The sequence below is a fragment of the Atractosteus spatula genome, chromosome 1 (genome assembly GCF_055471065.1).
Source record: "Atractosteus spatula isolate fAtrSpa1 chromosome 1, fAtrSpa1.hap1, whole genome shotgun sequence".
In the NCBI taxonomy this organism is placed as follows: Eukaryota; Metazoa; Chordata; class Actinopteri; order Semionotiformes; family Lepisosteidae; genus Atractosteus; species Atractosteus spatula.
Window position 1 is genome coordinate 45,172,046 of NC_142706.1, and position 21,525 is coordinate 45,193,570.

The 21,525-nt window shown below is 38.1% G+C and overlaps 1 protein-coding gene across 5 annotated transcripts in view; it reads right to left on the reverse strand.

Moving 5' to 3' along the window:
- ctbp1 (C-terminal binding protein 1) overlaps nucleotides 1–21,525 on the reverse strand; it is a 215,328-nt gene that overhangs the window by 42,990 nt on the left and 150,813 nt on the right. The window contains exon 1 of one of the 5 annotated variants that reach the window (XM_088932551.1): nucleotides 14,567–14,809. The exons of 3 other annotated variants lie outside the window; for them this stretch is intronic. In XM_088932551.1, the coding sequence (XP_088788677.1) occupies nucleotides 14,567–14,606 (40 nt within the window). In that variant the 5' untranslated portion in view covers nucleotides 14,607–14,809. Of the gene's footprint in view, nucleotides 1–14,566; nucleotides 14,810–21,525 lie in introns of those variants that run through there. One more of the 5 variants, XM_088932316.1, reaches the window with a different exon arrangement.

Below are 21,525 nucleotides of genomic sequence, written 5' to 3' on the forward strand. Positions count from 1 at the left end.
TTAACTCAACACAATGTAGGTATCTTTCCAGAAGTACCAATTGTGGTACCAAAACTGAACTATGTGCTTTATGAACTGAAAGCTACATCATACACATAAATACAAATAACAGTTTGCTTGCTTAAATCTGCTCCTACATTATCTTTCAGTGAAGTCCCATCTACTAGCAGTAACGTGCTCAATATCTAGACAGACATGGATTAAGGCATCAATGTGCAAAAGAAACATGGAAAAATGAACAGAAAATGCTGCTCTTTAAGAACTGAGGGTTAGAAGTTTAAATCAAAGTACCAAGATAATGTGTAGAGTCTCAGAATTCCCCGGTAATAAAGATATTGCCGAAAATAAAACAGTTATAGGATCAAAAAAAAATCTACAAATAACTAGGAGCTGAAAAGGCTGACTGGCTTCCAATTTTATTAGGTTATTTTGTAAAAAAATGTCTCAAAGCGTTTGCTTCTAACAATCTCAGAATCCCATTTCTCCTTAAGTAAAGACCATGAAGGAACTTATCACATAGATAATGGTAGTGTTACAGTACATTAATCTTCTTTGGATAAAGTCATAGCACGAACGCACATACACACTCTTTATGAAACCAAATGACTACATGAGCCCATTTGTCTTCTCCCTGAGCCAGCAGGGCTTAAACACAGATCAAAGAGAGGTGATACAGATGCATAAAGTGTGCTGGTCTTGTGCAGAATGCATGTTTAGACCATTTCCATTAATTCCAAGTGAACAACCTAGCAGCTTTCCGGCACAACATTCCAGCAGGGTAAAATAAACCAGATCTATTTGAAACTCTCCCACTCCCCCTGCAAACACTATTCCCGTTGAAATGAGCTGCTGCCTAGAAGCCAAAACCCATCTTAATGGTTTATTGACAACCTGAGAATTGATCTGAGCCATCTAATTCTCTTAGCACTGCACTGTACCTGTCTGGAAGAATCACGTCTTTCTCTGTGCTCATGTACTGTAGCTGCAGAGAAATGTTATTTCTGGCAGAGGGTATTATTTTTTGCCACTGCTACAGTGCAAGAGGCCAAGAGGGAGAAGAAAGCAATTTCTTTAGCATTATCTCTCAGAGAACCTACTGCACAAGCAAGCTAAAATTGTCCCCTTCCTTCTCAATGTTGGATTATTCATAACCCAAAACTATATTCCTACTGCAGACTCCATTCAAGTTCCTAAATATACCTGGATGTTGAAAATGAGGTGTCAGGCAAACATCTATGTAAAGATGAAAAAAGCATACAAATAAGATATTTTCCATACTTTCGGTGACAAGGGCCAGTCATCTTCTGAGCTTGCACTGAGACCCAGTGAAAGCTCCTTTTTTGATCTATAGTAGTCCAGTTTTGAATTATGTACCTTGGTATAGTCTGGTGTACAATGCACACCAAAAAAATGTAATCATAGGTTGTTATTCTGCTACTGATAGTTATTCTCCCTCTTTTTTCTGTTTGCACTGTAGTGAATTATTTCTGTTGTACTATATTAAATTATTTCATTAGGTGCAGTAAACACTGATTTAATTTCAAGGAGTAAGAAAAAATATGCTATTTATTACCAGTTCTTGGTTATCTATATGGCGAGTATAAAATTTTGGAATTTTATACTTTGGATTATATTTTGGAATTTTGGAAATAGTTCTATGCTATTTGGTAAAACATAATGGGTAATGTGGCCTCATTAACAAAGGCTATATAGTTTAAGAAAGTTAAACCCATTACCTCGTATTCAGGGACATAATGATATTTAATGAAAGATAAATCAAGCAGTTCTTCCCTTTTGCTCCCTATATCATTAGGCTTGTGTGGTGATTTAGTAATAAAGCTACAAATCCTTCTTGTACCTGTTTCTACAGGTACACCACACGTAGCAAGTGCTCACAAATGAAACATTACATCACAAAGAAAAGGAAAAACAGAAGAAAAATAAAAGGCAAAGGTAAGCATGGTAAAATAGGTGTAAAAAAAGTAAAAACGCAAAATCAACGCAACACACACATCTCGCCAAGGCAAAAGTTCATTCATTCAAAAAAAGGCTTGGTTCATTCATTGGGTATAAAACAAAAGTGTCTAAAAAACGATATAAAAAGTTCCTCCCATTCTCTTTGTAAATGGATTTCCTATTTCTTGGTTTGTGTTTCACTGTTGATTCTGAAGTCCATTGGTTTGACTCTGTCAATGGCTTTGAGAATTCTGTATAAGCAAATTAGGTTTTAGGTGGAGGTTTCTGTCAGTGTTTGCCAACCCCGTCTACCTACAAGCAGGTATCAAGGATTTACCTGGCTTGAATGTACAGTACCATAAAAGCTACACTACACATAATATCTGAACTTTGTCTGAAACCTTGTTTTAAAAATAGACTTCTATTTGATACAAGTCTGTTTCAGTGCATTCAAGCTCTTTGCTGTAAGATTAATATTGAGAAGATGGCATAAGAGCGGCTTGCTAAAAAAGCCCATTGTGAATACAGAACAGAATATGTAGTCAAATACAAGCTCTCCAGTGTTAAAGAATCCTTCAGTGTTGCCCACTTTGGCATCTTCTGTCACTTGCCCAACCCACTCCCACGCATCTGCAGATTTAATCTGTGCTGACCTGAACTTGACCTCAGATGTATTCTCCAGTGTTGCGTGTCCACGTACTGTAACTTCTGTACGTGAGCCATTCTCCCAGAAAACACAGGAGACTCCACCAATGAGCAGGCTGGAAACAGAAACTTGTTCTGTTGTTCAGGGAATACCATTACTGTACAAGCTTATGTTCGTGATTGTCCTTTATTTTTCCCTGTTGTTGAACAGATTTTCCTATATTTCCATTAAGGTACCAAACCAGGTCAACTTTATGAATGAAGAAGCTTCACAGACAGAAGATACTGCAGAATTATCAATTAAATGAAGCACTGCAATTTTTCTGTTTCATCCATTAATCCACGGCCACTATTCACTCCTGCACTATATAACCTAAAACTAATACAATTTTACATTTACAGCTGTTTCTTTTATAGTCTATTAAAACCTAATGTTGTTTTTATTATTTGTGTCTCATAAAATACAGAAATGCACCTATATCCACCCACCAAAAAAGCAGAAATATACAGTAGTAGTCAAAGTGTGAGTCTGAGTGAATAGTCAATGTAATTACAGTTCTAAAGGAAAACAGTTTAAAGTGAGCTTCAAGGACTCCAAACAAGATTACATACAGTACATTACAAACAGTACAGAACACTTTTTTTCAAAGCAAACTAGTTCCACCAAAGAGACAAGAACATAAATGGTATTTCAAGAAATTGTAATGACTTAATCCCAGCAACCATTTATACATCAGCAGGGCTTAGTTTTATTGTCTGTGGTATTTTTGAATATGGCAGCATCATCTTAGGAGCCTGTTCTCTCCAGACCTTCCAAGCTAAGAAAAACAGAATCTGTTTTGTAACAGGACAGAAAACTTCAATGAACAATGGTTATAGACAGAAGGCTACACCTACCCACTTTTAGTATTTGGGATGGATGAGAATAATACTTTGTCTGTTAAGGATCCTACTCAGGTTTTTGAGGAATGCCATTTGTATTAATACAAATTGTGAGCACAGAACAATCTACTCAGGCTTGGTTGTAGCTTCTGTCAAGAAATGACTGGATTATATCCTAGGATCAACTGGGTCAGCCAAATAAGACAAACGGGTTGAAACGGGCTCAATCTAGTTTGAAACCTTCCTTATGTTCATTTATGCAACATACTGACGGCATCAACAGACATATATAGAATTTCAGGAAATACACTTTGCTTCAATTAGTGGAGACATTGTTTTAAAATGTTCTGGAAACCTTTGACCTTGGAAAGCTTGATGTTATTTCTGATATAAATGGAAAAGCTTATCATAATGAAACTTTCTGCTCAAAATGTATTTACAGATGTCACAGCTGTACTTCTCCTATTATTGTATCACATTTGGGCAATTAAAGTTAACAAGATTTCTGTTCATTAAAAAGAAATAAAGTTATAGCTAAGTGACTTAAAAATGTACTTCTTACGTGTTGAATAACTAAAACAAGATGCAAAACCTATCTAGCTCAAGCAGTTAGAATACTGATAAATTTCCACAGATGTGTTCATTAAGCAGGCACTGTGCAGAAACCTCTAGACAAAATGTCAATGGTGTGCAGGTAAGAATAATTTGTCTTGCTACATTTTCACTCTTTGAAACATTGCATTTATCTGGATCAAAGTCAGTTTCATTAGCAACACAAGTCAGTTATGTGCTGTTATGATATTCCACTGAATTCCAGATAAGTCAATTACTTTAAGACAAGACAAGCGAAGGCTCTGTAGTGGAGTCCTACAGCCCTTATTATCAGTTAAAATATAATTACTACAGCAGTGTTATGATGTTTTTTTATGACAGAGATAAAGACCAGTGATTATTTCAAGGATATTCAATTGCAGGAATGCTGCAGACAGCATGTAATCAACCCGTATTGTACACACTACAAATCACACATCTCAGAAAGCTGCGTTAAACTGATAAATAAAACTAGGAAAAAAGTACACTGTAATTTTACACAAATAACACCCTGCTATTTCCGGTAAAAGCAGGCTTTGAAGAACAGAAGCACAATATTCATGAATGTAATTAAATCCACAAAGTGGTCTCATATTCAGACAAGTTTCTAACGCTGATGACATGATCCATTTTAAAGTTCATTCAAAGAATAACGATGCTCTCTGCAAATCAGCACGTGTGGAAATAAGGGTTTCAAAAATGGAGATAATGACTCAAACACCCTCTTCCAACTAAGAACTGCTTATTTGAAATCCCAATGCTGTTAATATGTACTTAATTTACTATGTTTAATCAGCAACAAAGTTGTCTGTGAAATATAATACAACCTGAACAAAGGTTGTCATGCAATCAGTAATACCGAAATCTGCTGGTACATTCACATTTTTAAACCTTCAGAACCTACGTAAAATGGAAAAATGATTTATTTGAATCTCATGCTACTGCACACTGGTCTACAGGAACATTTATAGGCCCTCTTGAATGGGGAAGAATTTGATATCAGACCTTTGAAAATATTTTTATTTTCTCTACAATTCATGAACACAAAACAGGAAGCTTAAAAAGTGACAAAGTATTGGAAGAGGGCCAGTCAAAACTTACCATTTTCTACAGGAGGCCAGTGAGTTCAACCAGCAGGCTGTTTAGGGGATTGTGTTACAAGTAATCAGATTACTCATAAAGCTGCAACACAGTGGTCCCCCACTGAAGTAATAATAACCCAGATAGCACAAAGCAATACGGACAGTAATTTATAAGGCATAAAGGAAAGACTGAATGTCTTTTTAATTATTTTTTTAATTGTATGTAGAATATCAGGTACTTAACCACTCTTCAATGACTTATTTATCTGTTTTATTACTACTACTCACATCACTGATTATAAAAACTGAGCTTTTCAGTGTCCACAGATATAGATAAATATTCATCCAAATTTCCGTATGTGGTACTTTGTCATCATTTGGGTAAAACAATACACCGTGCTGTGGTAAGAAAAAAAATCAACAGTAGCCTGTTTTTAGTGTGTTTAGTGATAAGACTGACTTTAAAGAAAACCGAAGGAAGGCTGTGCTTTTTGTTTGCATGCAAACGCCTTTAAAAAAACAGCAGAGGCTTTCTTTCCTTGTGAACTCTCTTTCCTCCTTCTGTGAACCCTGCCGACCGATTACCCCACAGCCTGTATAATAACTCATGCCAGACACAAGCTCATTCTGTCTGTGCTGATATGTCCTGTAATCTACACCAGCCAAAGAGAAGCTCTTCTGGGGGCAGTAAATCTGTAAACCCACCCAGGGACACAGTCTTTCTGCTTCAACCTGACTTGAAAGGTTAAAGAAGCTACTTAACTGTCCCCGACTGTCAACATAGGAACAAAAACCACATCAATAAATGTCTATTTTACACTTCTCAATGTGTCTGTTACAATATTTTGCCAGTATTCCCCCCTTATGTTCTAAATTGTCATTGCGCCATCAAAGGTACTACAAATTATTCTTTACAATTATTTCTGGTACCATTTTCTCCAGACTACTGCATTAACTGCAGGGATCCTTCAACAGGCTTAATGTATTCTGATTTTAAAAAATAACCGAAATGTTGCTGTTAGTAATTGTTGAAGTGCTTTCACATTTTCCTGAAAAGTTTAATTTTGCTATTCAAGGATACCCAAATGCTGTACTCCAGTACATCCAACACCCCAAGAAGCCCAGTGTGACAACATGAGTTTTCTGTTACTGTTTCTTTAAATACATATCAAAGTTTTGTTCAGTGATTAACTTGCAGACATCAAGTAGAAACAGCAGGTCTGATAACTGCTTTGCCTGAAACTAATTTATTTTTTTTGATCTGGAAGAATTTAATGCTTTATCTCCAATGTTATTTTATTCATTTGTGCTTAATTTTGTTTTTCTGTAGCACTTACTCTGAGATCACACAACCCCAACTTATACAATACAAACCAGACAAACCCTAGTCAGTGTAACCCTAGTTACTGTCTAGTCAGTGGCTCCACACCTGTCATCTTTGGATAAATGAAACATGATGTGGAATCATATTTTAGGCTAAACCTGCCACTCCACCCTGACACCCCCTCTTTAAGTCAGCAAAAAGTACCATCCATCTTTTTAAGTCAGTCAGAATACCCACATTCATGCACATCCACAGCTGGAAGTCACACATACTGTATATCTGTTGAGGTGAATTTGTAAAATTCACATAATTTAAGGAGTATAAATTACAATTCTTTTTTGAGTGCAGATTATTTGTTAGTTTGTAAGATTTCTAGAAGATTGTTTTAAAAATATTTATCGCTGCATTTGCCAAAAACTCTTGATTAAACATACTGCTAAACCCGTTTTTTTTCTAAAACACTAAGCACAAAATATGATCCCTATCTCCTCTCTTAGAAGTAACACAGCTCTCTCTAAATGACGCATCGTAAACCAAAAATGCAAACCACTAACGAAATCTGGAAATAATTCACATGAAATGTACGAAACATACGCACATAATGTGAAAAACAATATCCTTCAAATTCCAGTATCACAACTTATTCATAACTATTCGAGTTTCTAGATATCTGAGGGGATTCTGTCAGCTCCAGTTCTGAAAAGACTCCCTATGCACAACATGGTAACAAACATATGCTGTACTGCACAGAAAATGTAACCAAAAAATAATATAGTCCAGCTCTTTGGCTGATAAAGCCATATCAAAAAACAAGTAAAGAAACTAAAGCTTCACAGCGAAGTCTTTGTTGACCTAAAGGACTGCACAAATATGTGGTATTAAAAATGCTAAATGACTACTGCAAGCCAAACTGCTATAATGTGAAAATTAACAGCAATATGCAGTGACCTTTTAAACACAGTGCAATTGCAAACTATGTTTCTGTCCCCATGACAACAGAGCACAGCAATGCAAGTTTAAGTAATAAATTAACAGTAAATAATCCATACACTGTGCTCTTTTAGTAAATTGCACTATAAATCAAGCTGCACAGAGGTTAGCTCCTTCCTGGCCCTGTGAAAGAGTGTTTCTTGGTGGGAGGTGGAAACGTTGGGGGGGGGGTTGTCTGTTAATCTTTACAGCCATGCAACTCAAACAACGCAATTCCAGCTAGGTGACCAGGCCTGTCCCCTGAGCAGAAACATGGCCAAAAGCAACTACCACAGTCATTAATCTGACTGTTGAGTTCAGAGCCCAATATGCCTATCCCTTTTTCTTTAAAGCAGGCTTTGTTTAGGTGGCCAGGTTAATTAGTATCAGGCGTTATGGGCTGCAGTTCCTTATCCAAACACAATGCTTTTGGAAAGGCAAAAGGCAGTCTTGCACTGGTGCCTAGAATTTTTTCCCCCTCTTTCCTTTCCCTCACATGAAGGGATTATTTTTATGCAATTAGCTAAAGGAATACTGTTTCCAGGTCTGATGAACAACCCTCATGAATTCCCCCATGAGAGGTTCTTGCTGTAGGAGGCCCTTTCACCCCGGAGAAGCTGTGTGTGTGTGTGAGCCTGGGAGTGAATTAGGTCTGAATATTAGAAAGTCATAACCGATTGGAGGTACCAGCTATGAGAGTGACGTCAAGGTGGTCTGTTTTAAAACCTACTGTACATAAACCATTATGGAGTACAGGTTAAGGCACAGGACTCATAACTGAAACGTTTGGGGATCACAGGTTAAGCACTTCTCCAGTAAAAAACCCCCGCTGTAGTTGTAAATGTAAGTTTTATTTAAAAACAAATCAATAACAAAATAATTATCCACTCAAATAAGCATACAGTCATACCCTACTAATTAAGATCCGTCTCTGCTAATTGTAACCACAAAAATTAAACCAATGTTATACACTAGTAGACAGACAGAAAGGGGCAAAGGGGTTTTGTAAGATTTGGCAAGTTGGCTAGGAATTGCTGCAAAATGAGAGTATGATAGATACTGTTTTCTTCTGCTATTCAGTGCAGGTTCTCATTCCACAACTAAATCATAACATTGTGCAAACACAAGAATATATCTTCAGTCACACAGATGGTATACAACTTAATTATGTATGGCACTAAAATTAGGTTCCGTTGGCAAACTTTATTTTTTGCTGTATACAACACAGTTTAATTACCTATATTAAAATCTGTAGAGCTCCACAAAGCACAACACCGAAAGGATAATGAAATGATTATATTAAATACATTTTCTTTAAATTCTAAATCTGGCTTCCCACTTTCCAGGGTAATAATTTCCCATTTATAATAGCAGTAGAGGCTTGGAGTATTCATATAACAAGAGATTAGCTGAAGGCGGATGGTTTAATGCATATAATCTCCAAATCCACCATAATCTGTAATCTTCTCTACATTATCATCAGTATTGTACACTTCAAAAATAAACAGCTACAGTGGGAACACATTCAGGGGTAAGTTGACCTTAAATTGCATTTCATAGAGTTTTTAGATGGTAAACTACAACATTTTCTTCAAAAGTAGAAACTTTTGTATTTTTGTCTCTATTTGTATATATATTACAATAATTTCCTCTCCACATTTGTCTAGAAACGAAATACAGAGACGTTATCATAACACTCTGCCTCCAGGACATATCTCGCACTTAGTTTAGTCAGCAGATGGAAATGCCACATCCTGTCATTTAATTCCATTATGTTCTTTTCTAATTGAAAACAATACACAGAAAGCTAATTCTGCCGGTAATCTTCCCACATCTCATTTCTGTTTTACCACAGCTTTGTGAGATTAAGACGTAACATTAATTAAAATGCTGTAGTGGCAGTTTCACAGGTACCATTAGCCCCACCTGATATTGTGGGAGAGGAACTCAACTGATCTTAATTTGGAATTTTGGAGTGGAGGAGAGAAAAGGAAAGACAAACCCCCACCGAAGCAGAGACCAAATGACAGCCATGTTTACCTTTTACATTTCTCTGGGAGCTTTCCCTCAATTTGTTTCCCCTTTCAAACACCTGAGTTCAATGGAATTCACCTTATTAAAGATGTGCTGCTTAAAACTAATTACAAGTCAACATGAATTTTGGCAGCTCCAGATCTTAACAATTACAAGATATTAGACACACACAGCAGCCCAAAAAATACCCATATTAAACTCTCACCTGATCAGACCGTGCAGGCAAGACGTACTGGAGGGATGTTTTACTTTGCACCGAAAGCTCAGCATTACAAAAATATTCAGGGCTGGTACTAAAATACCACGGACTATTTTTGAAAAGTACTGCTCCAGTGTCTGACAGTCTGCCTCCCCTGTGAAGCTCACAAAACCCTGCTGCAAGAAAGACCACTGCTACATAGTCATTTAAATGCTTTCTTGAATAAACGTTCATTCTGCACAGGCCCTGGCAGAGATGTGGCGTGCGTCTTCACTGAAACAGACGGGACAGATTTCACGGTTGTGCATCTAGGCTGCTGGGAAATGTGGTCTTGATGTTTGGTCACAGGTACATCGATAAAGTGTTGCTCAGATATGCTAAAGCAAATGTGAAAAGCAAACCTGAAGCATATGCTGCAGTGCAATTTAAACACATATCCTGCATAAAATTTGCATTATCATCATCACACCAAACATTTATCAGGGCCTTGTGACACATGCTCGTTTCCTAACTTCACTTTTCTTTAAAGTGTGGCTCGATAGGCAGAGAAGAAAGAGAAGGCAGCTGTAAAGTAAAAGTCTTTAGTGTAAGAGTAGAGAGAACGAACCGTATTTACAGCTCCAAAATAACACTAAGGATCCATAAAGTAATTATACCACAAAGACTACTTGTAAAATCACAACAAAACTAACAAAAAGGGTCCGCTACTATTATGCATTTTGAGGGAACGCTAGCCAACTCCAATTAAACAAATTAACTTTTTCTAATCACCCTGAAGCAAATTTCAAAGAAAGGGAGCTAGGAAGAGCACTGTAATTAAAAAGAAATAAATCAAACATTAATTAGCTTAACTTTTCACTGCACTATGTTACTCGTCTCATACCCCAACAACACTTACATGTGGTTGCTAGGGAAACGCGGACAGAAGTACATATTTTCTTTTGTGCCACAGTTGTATTCTTCATGGAAATAACGTTCAAACACCCCCCGGCAGCTCTTCCTGTGACTGCACAACAGGTCTGTCACATCACCCTCAGCAAAAAATCACAGACCATATTTCAAGTGCGGCTATGACAGTTCCCCAAGTTTTTTAGCAGTCACCTGGCGTGCTTTACAATTAAGATCATATAACAGAATTCATCCTAGAACAACAAATTGTAAAGGTAATGCACGAAACTATTAAATTTAAAGTGAGCGTGTTCTAATTGTACATTACATGTCAAAAAGAGCATGAAAGACGTGCTTGAATATTCCTGTTTGTGATCCCTCTTAAGCAAAGCACAATATAGAAAGCACATGGGAATGGAACAAAAAAGCATTTGACTCATTTCAAGGGAAATCGGACATTTTACTCAAAATGCAAGTACTGTATTAAAAGAACGTTCTCTCCATTGTTAAGTGAACTAGCAGTGATTCCAACTGTCCTCATGAAAAATTGTTTTAAGCCACTCTTATAGCTGAGAAAGTATTGGATTTTATTTTGAAAATTTATTTTTATGCTTCATAAACTGCTGTAAAACTTTAGGGAGTTTAAAGTCACAGCTCAATGTTAAATGCCTGCATAAATCATTTAAAAGTGTTTCCTTTCAAATAACCACTTTAATATTGACATGGTAATAAATATTATTATTATTGTCATTTCTTCTTATTATTATTTTAAGTTCATATATCATGAGCAGCTTTTATGTCTTTCTACCTTACTAAATTGGGGGTACCATTGAGTAGTGGGTAATAAGGGGTGGGCTGTGGGTTCGAGTCCCTACTGTACACACAGCTGTTGTACCTTGAGCAAGGTTCATTACCCCACTTGCTCCAGTCCACCCTGATGTGTAAATGGAGGGCAGAATTCCCGGGGTCAAACTCTGTGATGGACTGGCATCTTATCCAGATGGGGAATTACATTGTCTCTGATCACTACACACCTAGAATCCAGGATAACCCCTTCCCCGATGAGCCACTCTCTGTGGCACCTGTGAAATGTCCTACCTTCCTAAGCTCAGCATGCAAGAACATTTTTTTTGTGCAATGATACGTGATAGAGATGACCCTTTACAGCACAATAACAGCCTGAAATCTCAATCAATGTGAGGTCTACCCCAAATGAGGTGTAAAACTAATATGTCAATGCGTCTATGTCCCATAAGCTTCTTGGAACCTTTCGGCAGGAATAACCTGAGAAATAAACATTTAACAAAAAAACAATACAGCCTGTACCACACTTTTAAACAGGCACATAAAAAAACAAGACCGCTGCAACCAGTCTGAGGGATTAGATCATCATTAGCCGCTTAAAATTGCTTACACCCCAATTAAGAATTTGAGCATTACTTTTTAACCTGATTTTCCTTCAAAACCCTTCAGTGACACAGTAGCAGTGTGAAGACAAGCATTCGTCCTGCCTCAGGGTGAGGCATCCGTCGCTCTCTGAACTGTGCTGTGTTCATTGGAAAGGTGAAGGCAAGTTTGACAGCAGAGGCCTTAAAATGTTAAAAAAAAGACATTTGTCCCACAGAAAAACAAAAACTACCTACATTGTCAAAACCCCTAGCTGTTTCAGAAAAAGAGGGATGCTTCCTTCTGCTATATGGCAGTACTCGTACGATGTCAGAATTAAGTAGCAGACCTTTATAAACCTTACTGAGAAAAGTTACATGTTCAGCAAAACAAATACAGGCAAAAACAAATACAATATTTAGTCAGGTAAAGATTTAGAGGAAGACATTCTCAAATACAAAGCTTTTTTTTCTTTCTTTTTACCTTTAGGCATTTTTGAGTGCGGATATACAGTATAGGTATATGTACTGTATATAAAAACCACTAAAAGCACACGAGACTGGTAAAAGAGCGCTGTAGCGCTGTACATTAATTTGCATTTGTCTCTGTGCACGTTATTTATGTTCTATAGAAATGATTTTTTTTCTCCAATTCTCATATGAGTTTAATTCAAAATTAAACAGCACACCTTCCAGGAATTGTGAGAGGTCTGAGAGGTCTGTTGGCCTATTTTGTATTCTTCTTAAACATCTTATTCCCAGAAAGAACGACAAGATGCACACCTACCTCTTGTAGCGCATAGTAGTAGTTATACTGTTTGATAACCTAGAAAAATAACTATCAATGCTTTGCCATTTTATGGGATTTTCTGTTATATTGGTTTCTTTTCAAGTGCATAACAAATCGTAACTACCGAAGCAATGGGGAGGGGCAAATCGATTTGCACACTATATGCACACATACACATTAATGAGTACTGTATTTATCCTTACTATGCAATTTAGAATACACAATAATTGCTTTCTTTTCATCCAGGATGCCAGGCAGGGATTTTTTTTTACCAGATGAAGCACTTAGCACCCTCTCTTTGTATTAAAAAAATGTAGTTATCTCTTAATCACACTGCTGTAAAAACTGTCAAGTAGGAATACTGAAAGACACACAGTGCACAGTGGTGCACCAAATTAACATAGTAATTGACGACCCAATAGAATATTCTGAAAAAAAGGTGACATGAACAGCAAAGCGCAGAAAATGGATTGCTGATCATTCTTTAGCCACAGAAGGCCAGTGGGATTTTCCCAGGTACTGTATGTAGGTGTAATACTGTACATTATACAGAAAGGTTAAGTGATTTCTTCATAGCTTTTTGAAATGTATTGCACTGGCAGGGTGTCTCACCTTACATGTTTACTTCATACGTTTATGAAAAGATGCACCCAACAATAATAGTAACTATTTTAATTCCGATAGTGGATTACAGTTTTGGATCTGTGACAGTAATTTTGATGTTACCATTGAATACACTAAAGAAACAACCCCTGTACTTTAACTGCACAATACACTGTGTGTTTATTCAAAACGACTACTGTCTAGAATCGCATTAAATCAGAGATTTGGTCTTGTAAATTGTAATTACTTGAGTGCAATGTGTAAGTTATTAAAAGTGAAACAGTGGTAGGAAGATCTAGAGGTCCTACATCCCCTATGAACTGTAGAATTATCAGAAGGAGACAGTTACATATTAGACAGCATGAAACCAAGATGAAACAAAATGACAAAACAATTCTGAAACGCCAGCTCTTTTGCAACAATGGAGAAAACAAGCCATAAACTGTTATCAAACAGCACGTGCCCACCCTACCAACGTCCTGATATGAAGACTGTTCTAGAATCAGCATTTCCCCCTTTCACAGCAATGAAAATCTGAACAAGTTCAGGCCAGTGAACACGAACCACATTCACACATTGTAATCCACAGAACTCTTACAGTTCAATGTGCTAGCTGTTGCATTAGAAATACTTGTTAAGACCACACAAGGAATTGAGGCACACATACCCCCCCCCCCACCCGAGCCTATCAGCTCAGCACAACCTTTCCGCTAGCGCGCTGCTAAAACAGAAAGCAGCTTCCAAAAAAACGCAGTCATTGAACATGTTGTCTGCTGGGACCTGCCGTTCCGGCCAAAGCTTTGCAAATCTTGCCTTGTCAAACAGAGCAAGCAGAAGGGGGGGGGGGGCTGGAGGAGAGCAAAGACACTACAATTTCTCCATCCTTCGTGAAAGCCCGTACACGGCTTTTCAGTCACGTAATGGGCACGACACAGCCGTGGTCCTGCAGCTCTTTCCTGACCCAGTCCGAGCCCCCACACTGTACAAAGCACACTGCAAAAGGCAACGTGGAAGAACGCAGGCGCTCCGATCAATGTGCCTGTATCTGTGCATGAGGGAAAGATCACGGAGATAGAGCGAGAGTGAGACAGAGAGGTTTTGGGGATGGGGGGTGGGGGAAGGGGGAAGCAGGAACACCGTGTACATACAGATAACTGTGTGCATGCCGATATAACCCTCTCGCACGGCCCATGCAAAAATAAAAGTGAAAATGTTTACCTAAAGGCAAGCCTTTGTTCAGCAAATGAGAGCTTCCCATCTAGGTGTTCTTCTTTTCCCCCTTAAGAATACGGCACTTCAGCAAGACATTAACAAAAATCCTTGGCATATGGCGGCCACTTCAATTTTTTTTTCACCCTAAAGTAGCGCACACACACTCAAGCAGACTCTCTCTCTCTCTTTCACTCTCGCACACAGAAAACCCAAGTGTCACTGCCTAAGAGAGAGACAGAGAGAGAGAGAAAGAGGGAGAGGCTTAGGGTGGAGCTTAGGCCACACAAAATTGATCTTTTGTTTTCAGAAAGGAGGCTACAGGAAAAATAGCTGTGAGAGGGGAGGCAGAAGAGAATGCAATCGAGAAAAAACTTGAGCTTTCAAAGCATATGGTTAAAGAAAACAAAAGGGAAGGGGGAGGTGTTGGGGGGCTGGCAGATGGCAGCGATGTACATTAATCCCACAAAGCCACATTGCACAAAAAAAAATTAAAACCATTAGAGGGATAAGAAATTCAATTTGGTAAATATGGGCCTAAAATCTCTTTCAAGGCCAGATTAGTATTTTATGTTTTTTTTTTGCACGTGTATGCAGTTTGTCCTTTTAAAATTATTGTGTGAAGCTTTTTAAAAATGCGTTTCCATTTTCACAGCAGAGAAAAAATGGGCAGAGCTGGATTAGAGCTGTAGAAGTTTATGTCTTATTAAAAGGGAGGGAAAATGCACTGATTCCAACCCTTTCTTTCTAAATGTTCCAAATCATCACTTTAAAGTTCATGGCAGCGGCAGTGACAAGGAAAGATTTTACACAGTGCTTTACATCACACGCAAGTTACTGATAAACTACCGGCTGTGATAGAAACAAAGTTAAATGGCGACGCAAAACTCTCCTCTAAGTATAAAGCAGAGCACTTCTTTTGGAACATTCTCCTTTGTAACTTCCTGCACTCATCTATCCTCACATATTTATGACTGCTACAAAACAAAACAAACACCATGCAAGCCTACCTTAATTGCAACAGACTGGGCAGACTTTGGACTTCCTGTGACCAGCTGTAAACTTAACTGGCACACGGGGTAGGAAGGTCAGTGGAGCGGCAGCGCATTTATTGTAACTTCTTTAAAAAGCTAGACTTGCCTTCTACCATCCTGCTACACCTGTACTGTATGTCGTTTATGAATTGGAAATGAAAATGCACCAATGCTGTCCTGCTAACCTGCCCTTGGAAAGTCGTTACTCACTACAGCTATTTCACTGTACTTGTATAATATTACAGTAGAGACAGTCACATATCGCAGATAACTCAGGAAAGCACCGATCAATCCAGTAATATTCTACCCTTTCAGAAATGAATCCCCTGCACCATTCAATCCAACTGGAATTCACCAAGACATATAGTTAAGCCTCCGCAAATCAATATTTGGAAGAACAAAATAGAGCCTTACTGCTTGTTCTGCAACTCAATGTTAATTATTTTGTCTTTTCTCTGCTGATCAATACAGCAGCAGAAACTCACTGCTGAACAGGTAATTTCCCAGCTTCTGCTCACGGATGCTTTACATTAGGCACTGAGAAACACCACAAGATGAATAGATCACAGGAGTCACTCCACTCGGCTGCTTCGGCGCAAACTGCTTATACGGCAGAAGTCCACAAGCACTCTGCAGATGCCACAACGACAGCAAACAACCTATACATTGCATCTGTGGTAAGATCACGCTTGGGCTCTGTACTGTCTTCTTGCTTGAGGCAGCTAGCTGGGTAATGGACAGCAATTTACATCTAACACTAACAAGCACTTCACAATGCTTGCTTCCAAAATTAACATGTTGGTTCAAAACTGTTCGAATGTCTAGGATATTCACTAGAATTTGGCACTAACAGCATAACTCACATATCAATCAGTGTGGAGGTTGTTACTACACAGCAGAACCCGATTCAGAAAACTCTAAAAATAAAAACAAAACCAATATTTCATATTGTAATACATTTTCACACAAAGATATATTAATTAAGTGACAGGCATATTAAAATTCAGCTCAGTAAACATTTTATACACCCTGCATGAACATCCATAAACAAGAATAACATTTTATTTGGCTGTTGTGAGTTAATGTCGTGAGTTGTGCTTTTACTGTACTTGCGTAAAATGTATGATTCTGGCTAAATCCCTAGTCTAATCCTTACACTAATTCCTTGTGTGTCACCCTTCCTCAAAAGAAAGACCTTTAGCAATTATTTTTTGACAGTTTTATAAGATGTCAGATTCTGCTTGGAATTTTTGCTTTTTCACATTAGTTGGTGCTGCTGAAAGACTGTTTTAATTGGCTTGTTAAACGATATTCTCGTCATCCACAGCTCATTACAACACCTGAAGCTACTAATCTGAACAAAAACTCTGTCAAAACAACGAGTTACGAGTGTTACCAGTGCAGAAGACATCTTCCACCAATACTGCATCAACCCACTTGCACAGAAATATCATGCATTAAAAATTAATATACTACTACTTCTTTGATATCGAATGGCACATTGGACAGAAGAGCCATGTGTCTAAATGATGCAGGCATAGAAACCATAGAAACCACATATCACAGCATCCAATATTGTGTTCATGGAAGTCTTGAAGGTTAATGTTTTTTTATCATGCCCAACAAGCAACTGGGAGACAGGCGGAGACTCTGAAAGTTACTTCTTCTTTGGCTTCTGCTAGATAACTCAAATCCCCACAGATAAAAAGACAAAAAAAGACCCCAGAGTTCCCCTTCTTCGCCACCTGGTCTCTTCATTTTTTTTTCTGAGGAGGTGGAAAAGCTCTTAATATTTTTATGGCCTTATTTCAGCACGGTCTCTCCGGGTAGAAAAAGCAGTCTGTCAACACTGCTTTATATTATAATGATACAGTATGTTTATCGCACTGTACCACTGAATGGAGGCAGTACCATTTTGCCTTTTAGTATGAGACCATGCTTCACATTCTTAAAATAATACAGCAATTATGTCAATTTTTTTTTCTATGAAACTAGAAAACAAAGACAACCCAAGAAGTACGTGCCAATTAAATGTGAACTAATAGCCTCCAATAAGATATGTAATTGTTCTCAATATCCTCTCACCAGCTCTGCAGCCAAATCCTTTGTTTCACAAACAAAGTGACATTTCACTCTCATGTAGCCTCTTACACATCTTCACTCAGATCCAGTATAGTTGAAATGCTACTAAATTTAACACAGATGCAGGCCATTTTTATATTAAACCCTGTTTAAAGACCTTTGCAAAGGCAGGCTAACAAGCCAATCTTTGAATTTGAACAGATCCTACACACATCCTTGGACAGAAAGGTCATGATGATTACAATTCAAGTAAGAGATCCCTTTCGTAGGGACTTAATTAAAAACCTTTAGCCTGGTGTGGTCTTGCCAGCACAAATTACAGTCTGTCCTCTTTAACTTAATTAAACCAACAGCAGGTACAATGAGGGCTGTCCTCCAGATTGGATATACAGTATACCAAAATACAATCTGCATACTGAGGATCTATTAGAAAAAGGCATAGGTACATTTATGAATACACATAATAACAGTAATAATATTAATAATAAAATTATAACCTTTATCGCAGCTTGTACTCTTTCATAAGGGTGATTTTTAAATAATTTAACTGTCCTAATAATATTCAAGAAGAACTGCACCTGGCAGATACAGAATCTATGGAGCTATCTAAATGCCCATCATTATAGCTACTGTAGAATGGCTTTGATAAACATCAACTACCACTGGGGTTCAGCACGAAAAGGATGTACTGTCTCACTACAGAGAAATAACCTGTGCCCACTAAACTGACCAGGAAAAAAAAATGGACAAAACATTCACTCAACATTCACCATTTCTGCCAATTTTGCGAGAAGAGAAATTCTGAAATGCCACTGTCTGGAACCTCAGATGTAGACACCAACGTGTCGCTTCTGCTCTGTTACTCAAAACGAACATTTACAGCTAATCTGAGAATAACAACGCCCAAAGATTTCTTCACCCCCCAGGTAAACAACCTCCCTCATGGTACAGTAGCTCCACAAATCTGTCTTCACTGAAACAATTTTTTTTAGGACAAATCTCACGCAGCTGGGATTATTAAGGAATATTCAGTGAGCATGAAAGGACAGTAAATCCAGGAAAACCCCCACCGAAACTGACCATCTACAGGATTTAACCTGACACATCAGTAGTTAGACATAGTAGGTTGTGCGAGACGCAGACCTGTTGCCTAGATTAATCCACGTTGACACTTTCAAAGGGGAGGACACATTGGTTTTTCTGAGCCAGGGTGCAGCACTAGCTATTGAAATGGCAGTGCCGCAGTGAAAAGCCCCCTTCTGGTGCACACTGCAGCATGTCTAATGTGTTGTGCGCACTGCCTGCCAGACTGGCCAACTTCTAATGCACAACACAAAGAGATATCACTGGCAGCCCAGGACACTTGAAGCCAAAAGACATTTTGCCGTAACACACCTCAGTTAGTTAAAATATTTCATTTAATTTCAGATTTATTCATTTTTTTCCCTAATATTGACAAAAACCCACAAAGCGCATCCAGAATAGGCTCTGGGTTGCTATGGCCCTTATCAGGACGAAGTGCCTAAAATCTATGGATGGAAGCTCGCCTTAGAAGTTTCACTCATGATGAGTGAACATTTACTGCAACATACGCATACTGTATTAAAATCATTTACGGAAAAATACACATTTGATTAAGCTTTAGCACTTTTCTTTATAGCAACTCAGTAAGAATACATCTTTCAAAAGATGGAGATGTTTAAAAATGAATCTGTTTCTGATTTACCCATTTTTGGAATTTTAGAAAATAATCTATATTTAATATTTCCCCTGGGGTGTAACTGCATCCCGACTGAACAACAGGCTTTTTCATTTTGCTATAAAGTATCCTTTTTATAGTCCCGTCTGATACACATGCAGTATTTGTGATTTATAGGTTAGAGTATAGAGTATCAGCATGTAGGGTTTAACTGCATGTTGAAAAAGAAAATAGTAGCCTCTTACACATCACAGTCAAATCAAACAAAGTTTCTGAATTCTACAGAATGACCCTTCAAATGTAACCTTTTTAGACCCACCAATCATCCCATACAGTACCGCTGACCAAATAAAATCTACATAGCCTTCTTGTCCACGGTTCCCGAGACGTCCACAGACAGGTTTTTCTGCAACAGAAGCATCCGATCATATCCAGCAGCACACTTACAGTACACATGGCCATTTCATGATCACTGAAAGAGGATCCTGCCTGTCCTGCAATCTCATCTATTCCATTTCTTGCAGAAAGTGCTCTGCCTTCCTGTAACACTGGAAGAATTCTGGTCTGCTTTTTCAAGGAACCAATCTGAGAAATGAGGCTCAAAGAACTCTCCAAGCCAAGAGTACACTTTTTTACCTCACAACTGTTGTGTCCTTTCCATTCACACAGATTCAAAGACTCTTTACTGGAAAAGACAAAAGTCAAAATGATCATTGCACTCAATCCTCACATTCCCTCAGCAATCACCTCTCCATTCCTTCACAGGCTGCTGCTTTCCACAACCAGACCTCCATCTCTTTTTGCCCCTCTTCACACCTTTACTTTCTTACCCCACTCCCTGCCCTCATGTTTCTGCTCTTTTTGTCCTCTCTCCTCCACACACCTGAAAAAGGCTCCACAGCTCAACTTTCTTTTCAGCTTGGAATTCACTTCTACATGTTGTGTTGTGATACATACACTCATATACAGTGTATTCCTTTACTCCTCATTGTTTATTGGGAAGATTATTGTTCTTGTAAAAGCTGGATAGCCCTGGCAATATGTTATACAGTCTGTATTTTGACTAAGTGGTTGATTTCCTTTCATACCTCACAATGACTGCAAACAAGCATAATGATGGTAGCGATGGATAATATCTCACTGCTGAGATAACATCAGCAGTGTCTCACCTGGCATTTAAACTTAGCACCTTCTAGTCACAAGCTCAGAAGCCTAACCACTACTTTATACTGCTGTGCTTTAGACAATTACTGTTAACTTTGTTATTGTGCATTATTCACAGAGATCTGTACTGCTTAGAAGATGCTAAAAACCAACTGTACTGTACAGATTATGGACAGGTTCAAATTAATTCTTAGAGATCAAAAAGCAAAGCTGACTACATATGATTTCCTGTTGACTCCTTCTATTGAACTGGTTTAAGACTAATTCACATCAAAACCACACATCTGCATCCCCCTCTTTTTTCAAGTACAGCAGATTAAGACTCCTCCTGTGTTGTGGCCACTTTTAGAGCTGGTGTGCAGGTTGCAAAGATTTAGCCCAGCTTTATATGGTAAACTGCAAAACAACAAAATACACAAGCAAGACCATTAATGCTGAAGAGAGGCTATCCACCACTTGGCAATGATGCATCATTAGTTGAAAATGAGGACTCACACATTGCATCAGTAAGCAATAACCTCATGCAGATTTCTGCAGACATGCAGAACAAACCCACAAATTCAATATTGGATGTCTGTTGACTAAGATTTACATTTGGCTCACCATGACTGATCAAAAATATTATTCTCTTCTGCGAGATTCCAGTGTTTTAGGAATAAAACCTAACATACTGTACACACATTTTAATTATCTGATGTTCTGGCAACATCAAAAGAGCAGCTACAGACTAGGTATGCCAGGTATAAGAATTAAAATGAGCCATTACGTGTGACACCTGGGTTCATGCAGCTTCAACATAGCCACTAAGAAACAAGCCTTCCAATTGAACAAATTATTCCAATGTTTTACACTTCTTATAATTCCTGCCTTCAATGGCAACAAAAGCAGCATAATGGTCTGTATTTAGCCATCTTCTTCTCTTTCACACCACATCAGTAACCCAAACAAGCTCAGAAGAGACGCTCACAGCTTCTCCGATTCTTATTTTT